The following is a 24,899-nucleotide window of genomic DNA, read 5'->3' on the forward strand; positions in this document are numbered from 1 at the left end:
CTAGATTTCCAAAGTCAGCCGTGATAGGCTACGTAAATCGTCACATAGCCTATCATAGGTGACTTTGAAAAAAAAAAAAAAGTGTGTACATAAATGGCGGCGCCCATGGGGCGCCGCCATTTGCATTCCTTAGTTTGGCACATCTAGTCTACATAAAGATTTACGTAGACTATGGCGAAAATAAGGGCAACGCAAATAGCGTTCCCTTATTTTCGCCGTAGTCTACATAAATCTTTACGTAGACTAGACGTGCCAAACTAAGGAATGCAAATGGCGGCGCCCCATGGGCGCCGCCATTTGCGTATGCGCTTTTTTTTTTTCAAAGTCACCCGTGATAGGCTACGTGACGATTTACATAGCCTATCACAGCTGACTTTGGAAATCTAGCCGTGATAGGCTACGTAAATCGTCACGTAGCCTATCACAGGTGTGTGGTGTTTTTTTTTTTTACTTTACTTTTTTTTTTCACGGCCAGGTAGATGGGGCGCTCCTCCCCGGCCTGAATTTCGGCGGCAAGGGATGGGGTGCCTCCCCCCCGGCCTGAATTTTGGCCGGGCGAGGCGGGGCGCCTCCCCCCCCTCGCCTGAACTTCGGGGGGAGAACCGAGGTGCCTCCCCCCCCACCGCGAAGCAAGCTGCGGGACCAGGTAAGTCCCTTTTGTCCATCCCTAGGAGGGATGGGGCGCCTCCCCCCCGCCCAGAATTTCGGGGGGAGGGACAAAGCGCCTCCCCCCCACCGCGAAGCAAGCTGCGGGACCAGGTAAGGGACTTTTGTCCATCCCTAGTTGTAACTTGGTGCTGGAAAGTTGACAGTGTTGGCACCAAGTGGACTCGCTGGGGAGAACATTCTGCAATTGGGGGAGGGGGCTACCACCAAGAAGACTCTGTCCCTTGTTGCCATCCTCCGAAACTCCCTTGGAGGAATCACTCGACAGAGAGCCTTAGATGACGCATGTAGTGTCCAGGTAGGTACTGGGAGAGGCCATCAGGTACTGCAGTCCTGAACCATGTAAGGCTTTATAGGTTAAAACAGTACCTTGCCATTTGTGACTTGGTAACACGAAGGCATCCAGTGCAAGCGGGGCCAGAATTGGTGTTATATGTTCAGACCTTCTAGTCCCTGATATCAATCTGGCTACCACGTTTTGCACAAGCTTCACCTTCTGAAACGTCTTCGAAGACAGCCCCACATAGAGTGCATTGCAGTTATTTAACTAGGGGGTTACCAGAGCATAGACGACTGAAGCCAGGTTATCCTTGTCCAGATAGGGGCGTAGCTGGGCCACCAACCAAAGTTGGTAGAAGGCACTTTGTGCCACTGGGGCCACCTGAACCTCCAGAGACAAAGATCACTCCAGGAGAACTGACCCCATCCAGAACAGGTTGAGCACACTCCATCTGGTCAGAAGAACCACCCACTAACAGCATCTCAGTCTTTGTCAAGGGCTCCTTGGCAGCCTCTTTTAGTCTAATCCAGTAGCCAAGTCCAGACACAGACAAAGGGATTATTTTCAAAGCTTTATTCCTCTTTTACAACTTAACAACTCTACTGTTAGCAACTAGCTATGAGCAGCAGAGTACCTACGCCCTAAGTGGGAACAGTTGGTCCCCGTTTGAAGGAGAATCACTGACAGACCCTGAACTTATGGGCTAGGGAGAGTCCCTCCCCTTTTCCCTTGGATCCTCTGGGCACAACCGTTGTCTGTGCGCCAACCGGGCACTACGCCTCCTTTCTGCGCCCTCCATTTGGTGCCGCTGCCTGCGTCGGCGTCGCGCGTCCAGCAAGTCTTCTTCCCACGCTCTCTCACTCCCGGGAGCGCTATCTATGCCAGGAATGCCAGTGGGAGGAATCTCTGCCAGCTGTTGGCCCTGGGAAGGATGAGCACGCTCCTCTCCCAGGAGCGACTGCTCTTCCTCAGAATCAGAACTACTCTGGGATTCTATGGGCTCAGTGTCCACCCTGACAGTCTTGTCTAGTTGAGGTTTAGTTTATTAGCAGTCCATTGTTGTAGCCAGGCACTGATCTAGCACATCCACAGCCTCACCTGATGAGGATGAAAAGGTGAAATAGAGCTGCGTGTCATCACTTTAGTGATTGCAACATGCTCCCAAACTCTACATGACTGCATACAATGGTTTCATGCAGATATTAAATAGCATGGGGAACGAAACCAACCCCTGTGGAACGTCATTCAGGAGAATCCACAGTGCTGAGCAATATCCTCCAAGCCCACCTTCTGGAGCTGGCCATCCAAGTAGGCGCAAAACCACTGCAATGCAGGGCCTCCCACTCCCGACTCAGACAACTCTTCCAGAAGGATACCACGGTTGGTGGTATCGAAAGCTGCTGAGAGATCAGAGACCAACAGTGTCACATTCCCCGTGCCTCTCTCCCGCCATAGCTCATCATACAGGGTGACCAAGGCTGTTTCTGTGCCCAAAGCTGGCCTGAAACCCAACTGAAATGATTCCAGATAGTTGAACTCATCCAAGAGAGTCTGGAGCTGGTTGGCATCCACCCACTCAAGGACCTTGCCCAGGAAAGGAACATCTGCCACCAGCCTAAAATTGTTAAGATCTTCCTCTTCTTTATCTTTATAAATAAAATATACAACGCCAAACATACCATCAACCTGATCAATACTAGAATTTCCCAACAATACAATCTTCTGATGAGGACACCACAATAACAAAAAGAGAAGGAAAAAGAAAGGAAAAAAAAAGGAAAAAAGGCAAAGGGAGGAGGAAAGGATGTGAAGAAAAAGGAAGAAGATTCTTTCCACTTCCCTCCCCCTTAAAGAATTAAATTTAAACTCCAGTACCTCCCAGCCTCCGATGCCATTCTATTTTACAAACTATATCTATAACCTTAACAATCTTACAGTTTAATAAACGACCTTACATTTCAATATCATATCATCAATCTTATATCCAAGAAACAGGTCTACAGTTCATTCCCAGTAGCCTAGATGATGATGATGATGATGATTAATAATGATTTTTAAAAGGAATATAGTGTTATATAATAATAAAACTTAAAATAAACTTTCAACAGTCAGTAATATATGTTATATTTTACACTAGATATATAAGTACACATGAACTTGAGCAGGCTCCGGGAGAGAGCGCAGGACAGGAAGGCCTGGTGTGCTATGGTCCATGGGGTCACGAAGAGTCAGACAGGACTTAATGGCTGAACAACAATATAAGTACACATTGTACCCTCAAACAATTAATTTAATACAGCATACCATATCTATTTTGAAATAAAAAATATAAAGAAAAGCAGGAAAAAACAAAAGATGAAAGATAATAAACGAATATATATATATATAATCATTTATCTTCTGACCTAGCCTGGGTCATGTAAACTAAACACAAACAGTTAACAAAGCTTGTTTAAAGATTCCAGTTCATGGGGTTGTAATAGGAATCCTGCGCATTTTTACGTTCAGCCATGCCTCCGCCATTTCATGATTTAGAAACGTCTTCATGTGACCTTCAGACACAATACAAAGTGTAGCAGGATATTTTAAGTAATATTGTAAGTTCATTTGTTTTGCCATATTTTTTGCTTTGATAAATTGCCTTCTTTTATTCGCCACCTCTTTGATGTAATCTGGAAATAACATAACTTTATCTTGTTTCCAGGAAAGGCTTCCACCCTCTCTTGCCAAACGTAAGATATAATTCTTTGTGGAGCCTTTTGCAAATTGGACTATGATGGTATAGTCAGTCCCTTTCGCAATTGGCACAGGAAATGCCTGCTCAATATCAAGTAAATAATCAGAGGGAGTATCTCATGCAAAAGTTTATCCACAAAAATAGGCAATTTTACATCATTAGACAGATGTTTAATCCCAACAATACGTACATTGGATCTTCTCGTGAAGGCCTCCAGTTGAGAAATTCTGTCAGAGATATTTTTAAAACAAATTTGTGTCGAATTTTCGTTCCCTGCTACTCGGTCTTCTAGCTTGTTAATTCTCGTCTCCATTTTTTGCCATGACATATTAATTAAATTAGCAGCTCCTTGCAAGGTGGTGATGGAATTTTGGATTAAATCCAGCCTTTTGGCTTGCTCCATAAATTGCGAAGATAAAGTCTTTATCAGAGTAACTTATTCCCCCATATCTTCTGTTTTCAAAACTTTTGACACAGGAGGTACGGGAGGAGTTGGCGGTGAAGCCATCCCCTTCTCCTCGGTGCATTCATGTTTCTCTCAAACAGATCTTACAGGTCCTCAGATGTTCTCAGATGTTGTTAATATTTCTTAAATCATCCCACAGGAGTTGTTGATATTTCTTGAAGCATATATTATTATGGAACACGTCAGCCCTGTTTTCTCCTATGAAATAGGAGTCTCATCACAGCTTTTTGCGTTGGTAAAGCTCTGGAGAGATAATCCTGGAATCCAGCCCCCCCACTATCTCGAGGGGGGTACTTTTCTCCAAGATGCTGTCCAGATGCCGCCTTGCCCCCCCTTTAATTCCAGGGGGGAGATGAAATGTTTTTCAACCTTTGAAAAAGCTGTTTGAGAAAGCTCCCACAGGAGAACCCATGGGAAGCTGCCAGAGCGACATCGGTTCCAACCAGAAGTCCAGTTGTTAAGATCTTCCTAAGAATCTTTCCAAAATGTCCTACAATTAACTTCAAAATAGATGGTTAAAAACACAAACAAACAATATCAACATATTAGAAGTCATGAGGATCCTTCCCACAGGGCACATGGTGGTGGATGGCCCTGGGGCAGGGGGGAAAGTCCAGCTGGAACAGGAGAAGGCAACTTGGGGAGGGGCCGTGGCTCGGTTGCGGAGCTCCCGCTTGGCATGCAGAAGGTCCCAGGTTCAATCCCCAGCAGGTCCAAGTAGGGCTGGGAAAGAGTCCAGTCCCAAAGGGTAGAGAGCTGGGGACATGCCCAGTGGGGCAGTGGGGGAGGGGCTCCCACCAAAACTTCCTCAGCTACAGAAGCTTCCCATGCAGGCACAGAGCCCATGTGTGTGAATGCACAGACGACCACTCGAAGGACTACAGTTACAGGTAGCAACCGGTATTTGTTGGGATCTGCCTGACCAGCTCTCTCTTTAATGTTCATGGCCTGCGAAGACCTGGCTGATTGGAATGCCTTCTCTGCATGCTGTCGATGGCCTTCTACAAGGATTTTATACCTAGAATTCTGCTGCTGGTGTTGAGATTTAATTAGTGTGATTTTTTAATGTTGAGTTTTTAATTCAAAAAAATTCATTTTAATTCAATACAACAAAGCTTTTGTTGTATTCATTGCAAATTGTATTTTTACTTTTATATGCTGCTTTGAGTAAGTTCAACAGAAAAGTGGCTAATAAATACAAATACTGATAAATAATTTGAAAACCTTTCGCTTTGTGCTGTGATCTGTTGTTTCCCACTGTAATTCCTTACCTTGGTGTCTGCCCTGCTGTATGAGAGGCTTTGGACTTCCTGTCTGGTGAACAGAAAGCCAACAGGAGTACTTCCCCTTGACTCGGCAGTAATCCAGCCCCCCCAAAGCCTCCTGGTTTTCAGAAACATCCCAGGTTTCTAAAATGTGTAGCTAGTTGATTCTCGTTTAAATATTATAATAAGCCCAACATTTGTTTAGTGCCTGGAGTGTGCGTGGTGCTGTACAGAGCACAAGCCCTGCTGAGCGGACTCGCTACCTTGCAGCCATGGGCACATACTGGTTGGGGGTGGGGGGTGGATTGTGTCATTATAATTTCCCAACAACTGTTTGCCTCTTTACATCTTGCTACATCCCTGAGTTCCCTTGCTCTGTTCCTCTTTCCCTTAATGAGGCACTGAGGCCAGCTCTTGGATTGTTTCAGGCTCATGCTCATTCGCTGTGGAGGATCGTGCCTAACAAAGGGGTTGTCCCTCCGGAAGCAGAGACATCACTCACTCTGATAGCTAACCTGGATGACACTGTGCTGTTCCAGGACAAAGTCAACCTGGTCATAGAGAACAGCAATTCCTACATCATCCCAGTCCAGGCCACTGGCATTGGTACCACCATCGTCACAGACAAGCCGTTTGCTCCAGCCATCAATCTGGGACCCTGCTTCAGGTAGGCCAGCTCTGCGGCTTTGGCCCTAACCAGGAGACCTCCTGTAAACACACCTTTATGTTTTCAGAAGCAAGGATGTAGCTCTCATTCACTTCACGCAGGGCAATGCAAGTTAATAGGAAGACTTTGAGCTCCTATAATGACGCCCTGGCCACCCACAAGTAGAGGCATGATGTGCCAAGTGCCGCAGGGCAAATTCCACTCATGCAATGTTAGAAATCGTTGGTGTTTCCAGATGGGGAGTTCCTAGCATTATAAAATCCTTGGTCTTCCACTAGAAGCTACAAGTGGAATTGCAGTGGACTTTCCACATTCAGGGGATATTGTGCATTTTGTACATCCTGCATGCAGTCTTTCATCTACACTAGTGGGATATAGCTGTGAGGGCAGGGAAGAAAGAGAGATTTCCCCCTTACCCCCCCATTTCTCCCTCCCTTCTCTCTGACAAAAGACCTCCTCTCCCTCCTAATCCTCCTGGACCTCTATGTGGCTTTCAGTATCCCTGACCATGATACCCTTCTGATAGTCCCTTTGGAGTGGAGGCACCACATTGCAATTCTTTTGTTACTACTACAAAGGCCAATTCTAGAAGGTGCTCCTGGGAAACTAATGGCCAGCCTATGGTATATGTGCCATGGGGTCCTAGCAGGTTCCACCTTGTCTCCTGTGCTGTTTAACATCTGCATGATGCCACTGAGTGAGCTCATCTGGAAATTTGGAGTGAGCATCATCAGCATGTTGATCACACTCAGCTCTAGATCTCTTTTATATCCAATTCAGGTGAGAAGTGCTAAATCAGTGAGCCTGTTCAGATGTCACATTAAGCCTTGATAGTTAGAAGTTTGAGCTAACCATGGTGGCTTAGTGTGACGTCTAAACAAGGGTGTGACCTAACCATGGTGGTTTATTAACCACACACAAACGATGCTCGCTAACCACCTGCTGCAAGATGGTTAGCGATGTTAGCCATGGCTTAGTGTAATGTCTGAACAGGCCCTGAGGTTAACAGAGCGCTTCCATAGAGCTCTGTGGCAAGAGTGGCTGAAAATGGCCATTACAGGAGTGGGGCTGCTGATGGCAGCCATTTTCTTCCTACTGATTCCATTACAAAAATAAGTAAAAAATAAATAAAATTGTTAAACAATTGTGCAAAGATTGCCATATTGCTAAATGTGCATGTGCACAAAGCCGATATAGCGATTTTGCACACATGTGCAAATGTGCATTTTAGTGATATACGGGCATAATGCACTTTTTAGCAATATACATAGTTTTGTGCAAATGCACATTTTAGCGATATGGCTATTTTTGTGCAACTTTTCACATTAAAATTTATTTTTTACTTATTTTTGTAACGGAATCAGAAGGAAAGAAGAAAATGGCTGCCAACAGCAGCCCGGCTCCTGTAATGGCCATGTGAACTGCTGAGGCTGCTGGGATGTGTGAGGGAACAGTAGGAAGACTGCAGGAGGGAGGGTGGTTAGAAAGTGGTTAAGCTAACCATGCAGCGGAACGTGGTTAGCTGCACGTGTGGCAGGGGCTCTCGCAGTGGTTAGCGCTCACCACCCTGCTCCGAGGTTAGGCTAACCACCCTTCCCAATGTGCATCTGAACAGGGTCAGTATCTGGGATCAGCAGTGGATTGGGTAAGTAAACTGAAATCCAGTGTAGATGTGATGCAGGTGCTGATGGTTCATCTTTCCGACGAGGGATGCTTAACCACTTCTGGATGGGGATTGTACTCCTGATGATCATGTTTGCAGTCTGAGGGTGCTCCAGGGTTCAGGTTTGTCAAACGACATCCATGTGGCCTCTGCGGCACAGTCTTGAGCCTGGTACAACAGCAGCAATGGGTAGCCTGGCCCCTATCGTCCCTGCCCGGATAACCTCTGGGTTAGATACTGCGATGCACTGTAGGTGGGGCTGCCTTTGAAGGACACTGCTGGGAAACTGCAGGATTAATTCAGGATGCAGCTGAGAGGCTGCCAGCTGGGGCCAAGTGGTGTGAAAGTATCTTGCCAGCGCGTAACAGTGGCAGTGGCTCTTGGCCTATTTCCAGGTACAATTCTCAGTGCTGATCAGTGGTGTAGTGGAGCCAGGACTCGGAGGGACACAGTACCAGCACTTTTTGTCCTGTTCAGCATTTCGCTATGCAGACATGCATGCACACACACACACACGCACACACACAATCAATTGCAATGGAGAAGTCCATTAAGCAAGCCAAAAGCAAACCAGAGTTTTTACCAACAAGCAAGGGTTTTCCAGAGATAAGAAAGGGATGTAGCCAAGGTCATGCGCACTGGATAGCAGACAAGTATAATCAGAATTCAGAGGCCGTGTCAGGTGGAAGTCCAAGGCTGATAATATGGAGGTCCAAACATGAGTTAAGGTTGTTTTTAGCACAGTCCAGACGGATAAGTTCAGACAGCCTCCTGAGCCCCATCCACGGCTCAGCTGTCGTATATTGCCATCCTTCCTCCAGAGGAGTTACTTCTTTGAGCCTGGGGCTTTGTCTGAAAGGATCCCTGCTGCTCTGCCTCTTAAGATGATGCTGATGGTGCTCTCTGGGACTGGGTGGGTGCTCAGCCTCTGCTCTGAAGCAGAACGCCCCTCCTCTGGGAGGGACAGACCCGCAGTCCTCTCCCCTGAGGGCCCCGGCTCCCGCGTGTCTCCAGACTGAGCTGGCTTCGCCTGTCTCAGGGAGTTCTAACTGCGCAGAAGAGGAGGATGATCCCTCCAGTGGGGCAGGATTGCCAGGCATGGTGACATAGTCTGCTCCCCCCCCCTCGGCATTCCCTGCTCCCTCTAAGCTGCGGCCCTCGCAGCAGCAGCAGCAGTAGCATTATCCCACCTTTTCCCCAGTACTGGGACTCAAAGCAGCTTCACAACGTTACAAACTTGTACAGTTAAAACATTTAAATAGAAATATACAAAAGTTAAAAATATAATTAAATCATCAATATTAAAATTGTATAAAATGGGCAAACGGATTTTCCCAGCAACAATGTGTTGGTTGGTTTGTTTCATTTCTATACTGCCCAATAGCCAACGCTCTCTGGGCAGTTCACAAAAATTAAATATGTCGTTCCTTGTTGCAGTATGAGGTATTCCGGGGTAGCTGGGTCTTGCTTGAATGGGCAGTTAAGCTTTATAGAAGAAGCGCTCCTGGGGGAGAGGAAGACAACTAGAATGGGTTTGCGGATATGGATCAACACAGCTGTCTCCGCGGGGGTCTGGCTGCGGGGCCTGACATGATGAGCACCTACGCTTCAGGATGCACCTCTGCACTGCTGGTGCGGATCCTCCCTTTCGCATCCCTTCATGGCTTGGTGCTCGAAGGGCCGTCTGCTCCAGCATGAGCCTGCCATATAGGGAGGCCCGTCTCCAGGTGCCGCTGCCCTCTGCATTGGGGAAAGGGCTTTGTCGTGGGTGGCACACCCCCTATGAGATGGTCTCCCCTGGGAGCCTTGCCTGAGGCCTATTTTGATGTCTTTCTGGTTTCTCCAGGCTGTTTAATCCTCTCCATCTTTGCTGTATTCTTTTGATGCTGCTTTTATCTGCTGCTCTTTTTTTGCATTGTTCTTATTGTCCTTTCGTATGCTTTGTGTTGTTTGTTTTAGCTAGTAAGCCAGCCTGGAAATGTGTATATTAAAGGCTGGCATCTAAATTCTTTAGCAGTCAGGCCACTGACCTTTGCTGAGTCAAGGCTTAGCCCACCTCCACCTTTTTCCTAGCTTGGATCCCTGCTGCTATCACTTCAAGATAACCAACTGTGGGCGTCGCACCCATCAGCTCTACTGGATGACGGAAGGCTTCCCCCCATTCCGCCAGCGCAACCCTCTCCCTGCCATCAGCACTAACAAAAAGAGGAAGGCTTCTTGCCCAGCAGCAGAGCCCCACATTCCAGTGTTTAAGCTTCAGCCTTTGAGGATGGAACTGACCCCAGGAAAGAGCATGGACATGATCCTGGAAGGGTCCTCTGACACCCCCAAGGTAGATAGAGATCCACAGCACCTGTTTTCCCCCATTAGGTCTTTTGGCATTTGAGGTTCTTGGATACCTCTTCTGGGAAATGACCAGCTTTCGTCGCGGATTACTGGAATGCCACAGTTTGCTATATGGTACCAGCAGCATTTCATGCTTTTTGCTAAGAGTTTACTTGTTACTATAGCCACCATATAGTTCATCTCGAAATACCATCCAGGCAATGTCAGCGCTGCTATAAGAGGAGGTCTGTGGGGCCTGATACGCAGTGATTCTCTGAGAAGTCTCCATTCCAGGCTTATTCACAGGGCATTCATGAGCTAGTGTGGGCCTTAACTACTGCCGCTGTCATTGGGGAAATGATGTAACTATCATTAGGCCACCTGCATTTAGAGGGGGGAAAGGGTTAAACTGGTGGCTGAGGAGGATTTTTTCATAGCAGTTGCTTAAAGTGGGCTTTAAACCCTAAGTGGTCTCCTCCCTTGGCTGGGGTGTTGTTCTCTGCTCTGTTCTGGGCTTGATTTGGGGGCAGGGGCACAGGCGGAGCTTGCCCTTTGCCCCCCAGCAGTACCAAGGCATTGCCACAGGCTCTCTGGCATGTCTCTCCAGAGTAGGCGGTACGGTTGGGCGAGGGAGACGGTGTCCTTGCCTAGGGCTGAAGGTCTGCACAGGAAAGTCCTTCCCCACTGAAACAGGGAACACTTTTATTCAAATACGTTTGGTGCTTCCTTGAAGACCTGGTGAATAGGCGGGATAGAAACATGAATAATTTTTAGTTGAAATGTTTTTAGTGACTAACTGATTAATATGTCAGGTGGCTAAAAAGGATAAAACAAATCTGGTAATTCCTGGAAGAATATTGCAAGGTTAATATAAGCATTTGATTTTATTGAGATTGTGCAATTACAACTGAGCCCAGAACATGATCTGATGGTGCCTGAATCAGTTCTAGCTGTGCTGCAGCCTCTGTGCTGAGGGGTGGGACACCCTTGCCATGCGGCCTCTATTCTGGGAGTGCTCAAGGGCTACGTGGGCTCAGAAGCAAGCGGTAAAGCCAGGCCATTCTTCAAGCTGTGGGACTCAAGAGAAGACCAGGGGCCTGCCATAGTGTGCAGACTCATTCCTGGGAACTTGCCAGAGACCTAAAGCCAACGTCAGGATGGCAGCCTGGCCTGGGGGACTATTAAGATGTTCTGATACATGGCTTGAGCACAAGGCCCTCTGTCACATCCTGGCCGCTCCAGTCTCCTCCCCTCCCTGCCCACCAGAACACCCCCTTTCCCCCCTCACTGAGGTGGATTTTCCAGCCCTGGAGAGGCAGCCATCACAGATCTATCTGGGCAGGCTGCAAGGAGTTGTGGGGCAGGGGGGTCAGATCTCCTACTCTCCCTTCTGGGGATGGATTGCTGTCTCCGACCTTTGAGGAGGGAATCTGAGCAATCTCGTGGTCTTTGGCATGCTTGGCCAGGAACCATAGGATTGCTCTTCCCAGAGCTAGTGTGGGACGACTCATTTCTCAGGAATCGTGGGTTCCCATCTGAGGGCTTAGACTACTTTATCAACTGTACCCTATATCAGAATAGTCTGATAGTGGCCAGTTAAGTCCTTGGTCCTGGCAGTCATCTATTTCATTACTATGGGTTGGATCCAGACTTAGTCATATTTAGACTAGACCCATTGAAATCAATGGGACAAGTTAGTCATCACTAACTTAAGTCATATTGATTTCAATGTGCCTATTCTAAGCATGACCAATCATCCAACCCTATATATATGGAAATATTTAAACATTAGAATCCCAGTGTGAGAAATGGAAGGTCAGAACTGGATACCCAGATGACTTATTCAGGAAGAATGCCATGAGCAAGATTCTAGATTTCTGTTGGAGCTTGCTTATGGAATTTAAGCAGTTCTTGCATTAGCTTTCCAGGCATGTTTGTTAAGGCTGTATGAGAATTTTGTTCCTGTTCGTAAATCATGCGAACATGCCCTGTTCACAACCCCAAATGTGAATGCCAGGAGGAACACAATTCTTGAGAAATGTACATAATTCCCTGAACTTGCTTTCAAAAGTGTGCACTTGCGCATATGCGCACTTCCAAAAATGCACATATGTGCACCTCTGAAAATCCCCATTTGCACCCTTTAGCCTAAGGGGAAAATGTGCAATTTTGGTCAGTGCATTTTTCCCAGTCAAAAAAGAAGACACTCAGGAATGCAAATAAGACAAAACAAGCTTCAAGGAAGAATTCAGAAAACCTCAATGAACTCAGTCATTACACATTTGCCTGTCCCTAGTATGTGGTCACAGGATCCCTTTCAAAAGTCAGTCTTGAGCACCAACCCTAATACTGGAACAAGCCCCCAGTGTGTCTCTGCATAGCAACAGATTGGACAGTTAGGCAGTCCTGAGATTCAGAGATGTCATTCTCTGGTGTTGCAGAATTCAGCTTGTATAGAATTGTCAGAAGGCAAATAACAGCATCAGAAGAGCCCTGCTGGATCAGACCAAGAGTCCATCTGGTCCAGCAATCTGTTCACACAGTGGCCAACCAGCTGCCCATGGAAAGCCTACAAGCAGGACATGAGCGCAACAGTCCCTGCCCATCCATGTTCCCCAGCAACCGGTGGCATACTGCCTCCAGTACTGGAGGTAGCACAGAGCCATCAGGACTAGTAGTCGTTGATCACTTTTTCCTCCAGGAATGTGTCCAAACCCCTTTTAAAGCCATCCAAGTTGGTGACCATCGCTACACCCTGTGGTAGTGAATTTCATAGTTTAACTATGCGCTCTGTGAAGGAGTCCTTATATCTGTCCTGAATCTCCCCCCAGTCAGCTTCATGGGATGACCCCATTGGGTTCTAGTATTATGAGGGAGGGAGAGAAATGTCTCCCTATCCACTTTCTCCATACCAGGTGTCATTTTGTACACTCCATCATGTCCCCCGGTTACTCACCTTTTTCCCAAGCTAAACAATCCCAGCTGTTGTACGGGAAAATAGAACATTCTTTCTTTCCTTCAGTAGATCAGGAGTGTAGAGCCTCAGGCCTGGGGGCTGTCTCTGGCCTCCCTGGAGTCCATACATATCCGGCCCTCACCAATGGCCATGCCCCCTCCCCCTAGCCTTGCCCCCTGTCCCTGATTGCCAGTTGTTCGGCAGCTTTCTAAAAGATTGAAAGGCTTCTCCTAAGGCTGAGTTACTGGCAGCATGCTGGTATTTTTGGTGCTTGGCCTTGTGCCTTGTGCCTTTGACCCTGCCCATGTCCAAGAGTTTCTCCAAAATGGAATTCAGCCCTCAGGCTGAAAGAGATTCAACATACCATTGGGGGTTGGACTCGATGGTCTTATATGCCCCTCCCAACCTTACTGTATGTACTTGCAGGTGTTCTGTGCAGGTGTTCTGTGCTACCTGCAACAAATGCCCCTCTGCATGGTGCCCAATGATAGTCATGGCCAGGAGCCCACTGGAAGTGCCCCAAGCCTGCATGGCTCATCAGCGCTTTTGTTCCGATGACAGCCCTTGACCCTTGCTTGTGCAGGTGGTGAAGGAGAGGCTGTTGTGTCACGCCGTCATAGGGAAGCAGTCTGGGAAGGAGTGTATCATGAAGGTCGATGTCATCTGTGAATTCATTGCACCTGTTCTACAGATTTCCTCCAGAGAGATCACTTTCTGTGTGCAGAAGGTAAGTGCTTTGGTCCTAAGCCTGCCTGTTGGTGTGTTGCAAAGGGCTAGCAAAATGGATGTTTACAGCGCAGCATGTGTGTGTGTGTGTTGGGGGTGTGTGTGAGGATGTATGTGTTCAAATGGGGACATGGACTGCAAACATTCACAAGATCCACTTTCCAGCTCAAAACAGGCTCAGACAATTTATGCTATCTCATAAAATACATGCAAATATAATGTCAGAAGAGTTTAATTTTGACAGAAGATGCATAGACTCTGATGCAGCCTTCCCCAGCCTAGTGCCCTCCAGATGTGTTGGACTGCAACTGCCATCATTCTCAGCCAGTGTGGCCAACAAAATTCTGAGGCTTTTCAGAGGTGGGTCGCAGGGGAGACACTTACCAGGAAATGAGTGGCAGCACTGCCTTTTCCCAAACAAGATGCTTTCTTAAGCTTAGTTGCAGCATGGCTGGCCAGTGTGGGCTAACGAAGAAGGGGGAGACAGGGTCTGGGGCTCAAGAAAATAAAATGTATTATGCTCTACACATTTTGGAATATTTCCTTCTTCAGGGGCTGTTAAAAGCCGTTTTGTCTCTTGTTCTGAAATACGCAAATATTATTTCCTCTGGATACTTGCACATGCTACTCTTGAAGCCTATTGCTCTCATGTCAAGGCTTCAAGAGCAGCGTGTGCAAGTATTAGTATTATATTTATTTATATCCCACCTTTCCCCCCAATACTGGGATTCAAGGCAGCTTTGCAACATTAAAAACGTGTACAGTTAAAACATAAATAGAAATATACAACAGTTAAAAATATAATCAAATCATCAATGATATTAATATTGTATAAAAATCTTAGAATTTAAAAAAGCCAACAACAATATAAACAGTGGTACCACTCCATCCTATTCTCACAGGTCCAGACTATCTATCCCCACAGGCCTGCCAGAACAAAAAAGTTTTTGCCTGCCTGCAGAAACATACCAAGGAGGGTGCCATTCTCGCCATCCTGGGAAGGGAGTTCCAGAGCCTCGGGGCAGCCACCGAGAAGGCCTTCTCCCACGTTCCCACCAGGCAAGCCTGTGATGGTGGTGGGACCACGAGAAGGGTCTCCCTTGAAGATCTCAGGGCATGAGCAGGCTGATAGGGGAGAATACAGTCTTTCAGATAACCTGGACCCGAGCTGTATAGGGCTTTATAGGCCATGGCCAGCACTTTGAATTGTGCTCAGAAACAGACTGGGAGCCAGTGGAGCCGTTTTAGCAGGGGTTTTAGCAGTATGCTCCCTGTAGCCAGCCCCAGTCAACAGCGTGACAGCAGCTCTTTGAACCAGCGGAAGTTTCTGAACACTCTTTAGTGGCAGCCCCATGTAAAGTGCGTTACAGTAATCCAAATAGGATGTCACGAAGGCATGTGTCACTGTGACCAACTCAGGCATCTTAAGGAACGGGCGCAGCTGGCGCACTCGCTTTAGCTGTGCAAATGCACTCCTGGCCACCGCTGAAACCTGGGCATCCAGGCTCAGGGCTGAATCAAGAAGTACACCCAAGCTGCGAACCTGTGTCTTCAGGGGGAGCGTAACCCCATCTAGCACAAGCTGGATCCCTCTTCCCTGATCTACCATTCAACTGACCAGGAGCACCTCTGTCTTGTCTGCCGACAGACACTGGTTTAGCACCCAAACAGCTTCCTTGCAATTAGATGGAAAGGAAAAGTAGAGTTGGGTGTCATCAGCATACTAGTGACACCAAACCCCAAAACGCCAGGCAACTTCTCCCATTGGTTTCATGTATATGTCAAATAGCACGGGGGACAAAACAGAACCCTGAGGAACTCTGCAGGCCAATGGCCAGGGAGTCGAACGGATGTCTCCCAGCACCACCTTCTGGGTCCGCTCCTCCAAGAAGGAACGGAGCCAGTGCAAAACAGTGCCTCCAAGTCCCATCCCAGCAAGGCAGCCCAGAAGGATACCATGGTCGATGGTATTGAGAGCAACTGAGAGGTCCAGCAGAACCAACAGGGACACACTCCCCCGTCTAGTTCCCGGCATAGATCATCCACCAAGGCGACCAAAGCTGTTTCTGTCCCATAACCAGGTCTGAAGCCAGATTGAAATGGATCTAGATAATCTGTCTCATCCAGGAATCCCTGGAGTTGGAAGGCCACCATGCACTCCAATATCTTGCCCAGAAATGGAATATTGGGGACTGGCCAATAATTACCCAATATGGTGGGGTTCAGGAAGGGCTTTTTAAACAGAGGTCTCACCACCGCCTTCTTCAGGCAGGCTGGAACTCTGCCTTGACCAAGGGAGGCATTAACCACTTACCCACTCAGCCAGTCCACTTCTGGCTGCTTTTATGAGCCAGAAAGGGCAAGGACCTAGAACACACGTGGTGGCTCTCACCTCTCCCAGGATTCTGTCCACATCCTCAGGCTGTACAAATTGAAAAGTATCCAACAACACTAGACAAGCAGGGGCCACAGTTACGTCCACTGGGTCTGTATCAACTATAGCATCCAAGTCAGAGCAGATCCGAGCGATTTTGTCTGCAAAGTGCTGAGCAAATTGTTCATAGTGGGCTGTTGAGAAGTTTACATTCTCCTCTTGCAGGCTAGTGAATAAAAGTCCCCTGACCGCTTGAAATAGCTCAACTGGACGGCTCTTTGCAGACGCAATAGCAACAGAAAAAAATATTTTTTCTGCTGCCCTTATTGCCACAGAGTAGGCCTTCAAATAGGCTCTAGCTCGTGTTCGATCAGATTCACTCCGAGTTTTCTGCCAATGTCACTCTAGTCATCTCACTGGCTTCATTGCCATCAGCTCCCTAGAAAACCAGAGTGCTGATGTGGCTCCACTTCGTGAGAGAGGACGCTCAGGAGCGATTGTGTCCACAGCCCTGGTCATTTCTCCATTCCAGAGATTGGCCAGGGCTTCGACAGAATTGCCTGCCGAGGCAGCAGGGAAATCCCCAAGAGCCATCAGGAAACCATTTGGATCCATCAGCCTCCTGGGGTGGACCATCTTAATTGGCCTTCTACTCCTGCAGAGGTTCCGAGTGCCAGCAAGTCTAAACCCCACCAGGTAGTGATCTGTCCATGTCAATGCAACTATAGAGAGTTCCTCCACTCTCAGATCACTATCATCCCATCCAGCACAGAAAACAAGGTCCAGAGTGTGCCCAGCAGCATGGTTGGGGCCAGATACCTTTTGGGACAGAACCATGGTTGTTATGGCGGATGTGAAGTCCTGAGCTACTCCCAACAGGGCATCCTGAGCATGGATGTTGAAATCCCCCAGCACAACAAGCCGGGGGGTCTCCAACACCAACCCCGAGACTACTCCGGCTAGCTCGGGAAAGAAGACTGTTGAGACGCGGGGTGGATGGAACACCAACAGAATCCCTATTCTGTCCAGGTCACCCGCCTTCAAAAACATACACTTGAACCCAGCAGACTGTGGGATAGGGCACCTGGTCAGGAGGATCGAATCCCAATAGACCACTACCACTCCACCTCCTTGCCCCCCAGGCCTTGCCTGCTGCTGGACAGAGAACTCTGGAGGGCAGTGCTGAGGGAGGTCACCCCCTCCCCCCTGCTTCATCCAACCAGGTCTCTGTAATACAGGCCAGGTCGGTGTGCTCATCCAGGATCAAGCCCTGGATAGCCGTTGTTTTACCATTCACTGACCTGGCATTCAGCAGCAGCAGCCTCAACCCAGGGGATCTGTTGCCAGGGCCATCCAAGTTATTTGAGCTGGGGGACAATTTGGGGACAGTCAGCACTCTATTGGTATACACTCCGCCTTTAGAGTGTGACTGTCTCTCCCCTCCGTATCTCTCTCTGCCCTGTAGAACCATAACGGCTGCTCCCTGGCTCTCAACACCTCCCCCTGCTTTAAAAAACACATCTCTGGTGCAGGCAGTCCTGCCGACCACACTGAGGCAAGCAGCCCCCCCCCTTTGGTGTCACCCCCTTCAGCGGCGACTCCTGCCAGGGCTTGGGTTTTATGCCCCTGCTCCCACAGGTGTTGCAGCTGGGAGTGGGGAGGCAAGTATCCTGAGGAAAGAATATCTGTGTATTTCAGGACAAGAGACAAACCAGCTTTTAACAGCTCCTGAAGAAGGAAATATTCCAAACATGCGTAGAGCACAATGCATTTTGTTTTCTTGAGCACTGGACCCTGTCTCCCGCTTCTTCATCGTTAGTCCACAGTGCTTTTTCCCTTTTCACTTCTGGCCAGTGTGGGCTGCCATCTTTCCCCCCTCACAATGCCTCTGGAATAACGTTGCACCCTATAAGGCATCGTGGGGTGTGGGGGAAATGGTGCCCTGATGGCTCCAGGTTATTGGAGCTCTGTTACCATTTGCAGCATTAGAGCAACAAAGCTTAAGAGAGAAGCATTTTGTTGGAGAAAAGGCAAAGCTGCTTCTTCTTTTCTGCTATGTCCCCGACCCATGAAAATGTTGGGAATTTCTTCCCATGCACATATTTTAAAAGTTTTTCTTCCTGCCTTTCTCTTCAATCTCCCATTTCTTCTTGGACAAAATTTTGGTTCAGGATTAGACTGGCTTTATTCAAATGAGGGGTGAAATGTGAGTTGAGGAAAGATTGGGGTTCATAGCAAAAATCATTTGTTGAGAAGGTATAGACAGACTCTTTGGGACAACAATCCATAAAGGTGGGAATATGAAGATGTGCCAGGAACTGGTGCATGAGAGAGAGAGAAAGAGAGAGACCGAGACCAGTACCAGGTATGCTCTGCAGTCTGTGAAGCAAGAAAGACCCGCAAGCTCCTATGCGGACTTACGAGTTAATATGTTAGGGAGTTACTTTATCTCTCTAGCCTAGTAGCCCAGTTACTGCAGTCTGTGATTTGTCTTTGTTTATTACAATTACTTCCATCCCACCTTTCAGGATAAAGTTCTACCAAGGCAGCTTACAAGTAAAACATAGTGACATTAATAAAAAAATAATTAAAAATAATATGAAAATAACTCATAAGGATCTGTACCAATTTGTTGGATGCCTTCTTACTTCTCCTGTTTAAGGGTTCTTTTTGTAATAAACAGACTTGCCTTTGACTTAGTATCACTGGACTTGAGGTGTTATTGCTAAGGGTGCTGATTCAAAGGTACCCCTTTGCTGATTCTTCTCACCCATTCTGAAGTGTTTGGGACAGTAAAGGCCCGAGAGAAACGTGCTCGCCTGCCTCAAAGCATCCGGGTAGAAGCTCCTTCTGGTTTGGGAGCAGCAAGACTCACCTGAACCCCAGCACCATGCAACAGCATCTTCTCTCCTAAACAAGCACGTTTGTCCCCCACCCCAGCATTTTGTTCCCAGAGACTTACACTGCAGACAGGACACGGGTGCATCTGCAACTTCAGAAAGCAGCAACGTGGAAAGCTGTTTGAAGCAGCCCCTTGTAATGTCTTGCCAGGCCACTTAAAGGAGAGTCTCTTTTGCTAAACTAACTGGCAAGCAAAATGATCAAGGGGCTGAAGCAACTTCCCTCTGAGGAAAGGAGGGTAAGGAGATTGCAGAGAAGCTCATGAATGCTTTGTGTCTGTCTTCACTGCAGAGGATGTAGGACAGACACCCATGCCTGAACTGATATTCTCCAGAGCCTCACAGATAGCGTTCCTTCACCTTGGGATGGCGCCTCCCTCTGGCAGAGCCAGTTGTTGCTTCTTCAAGGAGAGGAGCTACCCAGTCCTCCCAGACCGGATCTGTTGGGTGAAATGGTGCTCTTAAGAGCCCAGCTCCTCTTGCCTTGCTTCTTGTTTTTTTTTTTCTCCCTTTTTTTCTCTTCACTTCTGTCCAGTCCCCACCCTGCAATATATCTTAGGCAGAGGCTGAGTTTCTTTTTTCACATGGAGCCCCTAGGAAGGGATCAAGAACCAACAACCCACCCCTTTCCAACGTGTTGGCCATCTGCCCGCACCCAGCAATCTCTGAGTTGCCAGGATGCCTCTTCCTCGTCTGGGTCTCCCAATTAGGCATCGAGACAAATAACAACAAGCAGTGGCTGGCAAGAGCAGCCCATGTTTCCTCGGGTCCGGACTCTTTCTCCTTCCCATAGCGTAGGTAGTGGACTCGGTGCTCCCAATCACCACAGCCAGCCAGATCCAGCATGGTGGCAAGGAGACCCACATGGCTTTTGAGGCCTCAGAGGAAGGCTGTCCAGGAGTGGAAGAGTCCCCCAACTGGGCTATGGAAACAATACCAAATTCAGACTGGTGCCAGGGATCTGAGGTGAGTCTCTCCCACCCCACCCCACCCCCAGTTCAGACCTATCTGGGGAAGGAGTGATCCTAGAAGTGCTGAGGGCTCTACCAGACAAGGGCAGGACTGAATGTCAGGAGGGGTCTAGGGCAACTTCTACCAAACATAAAGAAGAAGAAGGGGGAAAGGAAGGAAAGCCACAGCTCTTGAGGCAGATCCTTCGACAAATGTAAAAGGGGCTGTAGGCCTTGAGATAGACCCTCTTCCTCATCCAGCTCCCAGTGCTCAGAGGGATCCCAGTCTTCAGTGCCTCTCCCCTTACTCTTGGGGAGCCTTTGTCCCTGCACCAGTTCTTCTAGGAAGTCCAGCAAAACCAGTAAATGTGGGGAAAGGCCCTCTAGCACCCTCAGTGCCTCGGGTGGGGGAAAGGGGGAAAAGGCAAGTGGTTCTGGGGGAACCTGATTCTCCCTTGGATCCCAGTGGGAGAGAAGAGGAAACTTGCTAAGGAGGAGATTGAAGCCTCCACTGCTCAAGTTAGACTTTTCTCTCGAGACTTTTTTCCAACCCTCCTGGCAAAGGCATATTCCAGACTTACAGCTCTCTGGGGAGGCCCTAAACTGCCAGGCAGTTTGCCAACAGGCAGTTTCCTCAGAAGTCCGCTAAGCCCAGAATCAGTTCCCCTCCCAGAGTCCTTTGAGGAGACATGAGAATCAGAATAGGTTAACCCCTCCAAGCCTAAGCTGGTCTGTAAGCTAGCTAACAAACTTTATTCTTTTCCAGCGGAAGCTGTGGTTCTGCTTAGAGTGTCCACAGCCAGGGCTCTCAAAGCAGCATTCATCTCCGCAGTGGTCATCCCTGCTGATAGAGAAAGGGGGGCCAAAGGGCCTGTGTGACAAATGCATGGAGGCTGCACTTCACAAAGGCTTTGACGCTATAGCTGCAGCCTTCCAGGATTCAGCCTCTAACTTCTTTTTCTCTAGAGCTTTTTTTTGGCCTCTGGGCAGAGGACTTGGCAGGCACTAATTCCACCCCAAGCCCCTGAAGGCTACACGGAAGAAAAAAAGTATACACAACTGCTTTGCTAGCAGATTCTGCCCTGCATGCTTTCCAGTTCACTGCCAGGGTTGTGTAGGGATGTCCATCGCTGTGAAATCCAGCCCTTTTGGGGCTCGATGGACTCCTGCTGAGCACCCAGCTCGGCTTGCATTTTCCTGAAATCCAGAAACATTTCCATTAAAAAAAAAAGTGTAAAAAGAAATTCAAACTTTTCTGTTTTTAAAAAAATTCTGTAAAAAGAAATTTGTGCAAACTGCAGCTGCAATTTGTGCAAATTTCTTTTCATACAAATAAAAGAACCCTGGAAAATCTGTGAACTGGCCTGACCCAATGTGGACTGAGTTGGGCCAGCTTGCGGGGACATGAGCCGAAGTCTGGGGGGTCAAGCTGACGAAAGCTGAGTGAGCTCCCTGCCCCAGATGGATTCCTCTGACATCCCTAGGGTTATGGCATCCAACAGACTAGCAAGGAGGAATATTTGATTATGTCATTAGGACATGGATCCTGTCTCCCAATCCTGACTAGAAGATTCCACCTTTGAAGGAAGCAAGTTGTCCCTTGGAAGTTGTTTTGGTGGAGACTAAAGGCAAGAAAAAGGCCTCCTGGCAGCCAAGAAGGAAGACCTCAAGCCCAGGAAGCAGTTTTCCTTCATTCCAGTAGGAGCACTCCTTGATCTCACCCTTTGAGAGAATTCAAACCCAGAGGGAATCATTTCTCCCCAAACCTCCTCCTCTCCTGCAACTAGCAGAGAAGGAAAGGAACATCAGTCTGCTTGATGCCAGGAGGGCCCCGCTCAGCTCCAGATCAGGAGGTGGCTGATGCACCTTCCCCCAGATGTGGTTCTCCACAACTGCAGGTCTTTGGCCGAGGGAGACCTTCTTCAGGGGATATGCCCTGGAATTCTCAACTCGCCCAAGTTCATAGTTCATAGCCTCTACCAGGTCCAGGAAAACAGGAATTTCTTACAGGCAACAGACCACCTGGTGGCCATCAGTATCATAGAACTGGTTCCAGAGACATCCAGCCCAGGGCTTATTCAACTTTTTGCTTCGTTTTGAAGAAAAACAGGGACATCTGAGCTTTTTGGACCTCAAGTGGTTCAACAAACAAATGCCCAAGAAGCATTTCAAGATAGAGACCCTTGAGTCAATCATGGAGGCCATATCCCAAGCAGAGTTTCTAGCATCCATAGAACTTTCAGAGGCATATCTGCACATCCTCGTCAGGGAGACTTGACATATCTGCCCTTCATCCTGACATCAGCCCCTCAAGTGTTCACCAAAGTATTAGTGGCACTCATCACACAACTCAGGATGCCAGGGATGACATACTCATTTGGACACCATTAAGGCACAAGAGCCTGTGAGAAATTCAGGCCACACTAGAGTGTCTTCAGGCTCACTGCTTTGTGGTGAACATGGAGAAGGCCATCTGGTTTCCATGCAGCAGCATCTGAGAGTGGACCTGGATATTGCAGCCTACAGTAAATTATCACGCGGAAGCGTCATTCCAAACCCCAGCTGCTCATATAGATAGTTAGGGTGGTGTGGTGGTTAGAGTGTTGGACTGGGACTAGGGACACTTGGGTTCAGCTCCCCACTTCACCATGAAGCTCACTGGGTGACTTTGGGCTAGGCACTGACTCTCAGCCCAACCTACCTTACAGGGTCGTTGTGAGGATAAAATGGAGAGGAGGAGGATCACTTATGCTGCCTTGAGCTCCTTGAAGGAAAAGGTGGGATATAAATGTAACAAATAATTAAATACCTCTCCAAGATTCTAAAATTGAAACAGGATTTCATGATGTTGGCCCAATTTCTGGGCATCATGTTTCGTGCCAAGATCTGATGCCCTGGGCATGCCTCCACACAAGGCCACTCCAGCTCAGGCTACTTCCCTTTGCAGGCCAGATATTAGATACCATACCTCTAGCCTCCCTGGCTAAAGAAGGAGCTGCTATGGTGGATGGATACCAGGTGACTGAAAGCAGGATGTCCTCCAGTAAGGTTCTAACCATGGATGCCAGTCTGTTTGGGTAGAGAGCCCACTTGGAAGACAGGGTTACTGAAGGGACCTGGACAGACTCAGTGACACGTCACGGTATAAACTGGCTAGAACTGAGAGCCATCCTTCTGGGACTCCAAGCCTTCCACTCTCTCCTGGAAGGCCACCATTTTATGATCAGAATGGACAAGAGAATGGTCAGACTCTGCATGAATGAACAGGGAGGTACCAGATCCTCTTCCTTGAACAAGCTAAAGAAGGAGATGCTAACATGGGCAGAAAGTGACCTGGAAACCATAGTGGCAGAAAAAGCTCTCAGCAGACCTTCAGTTATACATTTTCACAATCATAAAGTGGTATTGCATAGTGTTGCATCAATCATGCCTAAGGTGAATTCTCTTTTTTCACATGTCACAGGAGACTTCTAGACAGAACCTCAGCTCACAGGGGCTCTAACTCCCTTTTTATTCCCTTTGACTCTATGACCATAGGTAGTCATAGAGTCAAGAGACAGGGGACATAGACAGTCATAGAGGTCATAGTGTTGGTCTGTCAGAGGCTAGGGAAGGATCCACCAGAGGGTATTACAGCACATTTTCTTAGAGGGGCAGTGGCTTCCACAGCTCTAAGGAAGGACTTGTCAACTCTAGACATTTGTAAAGCAGCCACATGGACCTCAGCCCACAGCTTTGCTAATCATCAGAAGGAGATACTGCTGCTTCTACAGTATCCACCTTTGGGCGGAAGGTTTTGCAGAAGGTGGTGGTACCTTCAGAGTACTGGTCCCATCGTCTTGCTCTGTCATCTCACTGTTCTGCTATGTCTCAAGGTGAAGGAATGCCCTTCATGCATCTCTGGAGAAAAAGGAAATTGGTCTTACCATGATTTCTGTTCTCAGAGGCTCATGGAATGCATTCTACCACCCTCTTCAGGGACCAGTAGGTTAGTATTTTAATCTAAGGGCCCCTGGGTTCACTTCATCCCTGCCATCCTTTTATTAGTCTGGTGCTTTCGTTTTCATGTTGCACTTTGGACGTGTTTCATTCTGCTGCTACTGTGCTGTTGGTGTAATTTTTCTCCATTTTTACCTTCCAGTAGGGGGTTTGGGGTTTTTTGTTGTCTCTGCTCTGCCAGTCCAATCTGGGCAGCTTGGGCAGCTCCTCCCACTGAGGAAGCAACAACTGGCCCTATCTGTGTGTGCCAGAAGGAGTGCCATCCCAAAGTGAAGGAATGTCCTCCATGAGGCTCTGAGAACAAAAATTCATGGTAAGACCAATTTCCATTTTTCAGGAAGGGAGTCTGAGGAACTGAGGCAAATAGTGGAGACAAGAGATGATGTTTTAGACCTTATTGACAAATTGAAAGCTAACAAATTACAAGGTCCAGGTGGTATCAATCCAAATGTTCTTAAAGAACTCAATTAAGGAATTACTGTTCTTCTAACAAAAATGCATACCATGTCCCTAAAATTAGTTTGTGTACCAGAAGACTGGAAAATAGCCAGTGTAATGCCAGTTTATAGCAGCATTATATAGCAATTTATAGCAGTGCTGGAATAGCAGTCTTTTCCCTGCAGCAGGGGAAAATGTGTGGGGCACTCTCAGGTTCACACAGACCACATAGAGTGTGGTAGAGGGCTGCATGTGGCCCGTCGGGTAGCCACCCCTGAACTAGTGGAAATGTTTCAACTGATATTTTTTAAATGCTAGATTTTTAAGCAGGACACTTATTTGAGATATTTAAGATTGGGTTGCTAAGGCTGCAATCCTGTGCACATTTAGTTGGGAGTGAGCTCCACTGAACACGGTTTTACTTGTTGCACTATTAATATATCAGCAATTACCACATCAAAGTCTCTGTGATAGTTCTACAACCCAA

The 24,899-nt window shown here is 47.8% G+C and overlaps 1 protein-coding gene across 1 annotated transcript in view; it reads left to right on the plus strand.

The window, feature by feature from the left end:
- HYDIN (HYDIN axonemal central pair apparatus protein) overlaps positions 1 to 24,899 on the plus strand; it is a 337,764-nt gene that overhangs the window by 137,748 nt on the left and 175,117 nt on the right. The window contains exons 19-21 of the mRNA XM_084812324.1: positions 5,843 to 6,081; positions 9,818 to 10,076; positions 13,609 to 13,752. Of these exons, the coding sequence (XP_084668450.1) occupies positions 5,843 to 6,081; positions 9,818 to 10,076; positions 13,609 to 13,752 (642 nt within the window). The remainder of the gene's footprint in view (positions 1 to 5,842; positions 6,082 to 9,817; positions 10,077 to 13,608; positions 13,753 to 24,899) is intronic.

Source organism: Heloderma suspectum, chromosome 8 (genome assembly GCF_057233095.1).
Source record: "Heloderma suspectum isolate Gila_16-S chromosome 8, 16-S_ref, whole genome shotgun sequence".
Lineage (NCBI taxonomy): Eukaryota > Metazoa > Chordata > Lepidosauria > Squamata > Helodermatidae > Heloderma > Heloderma suspectum.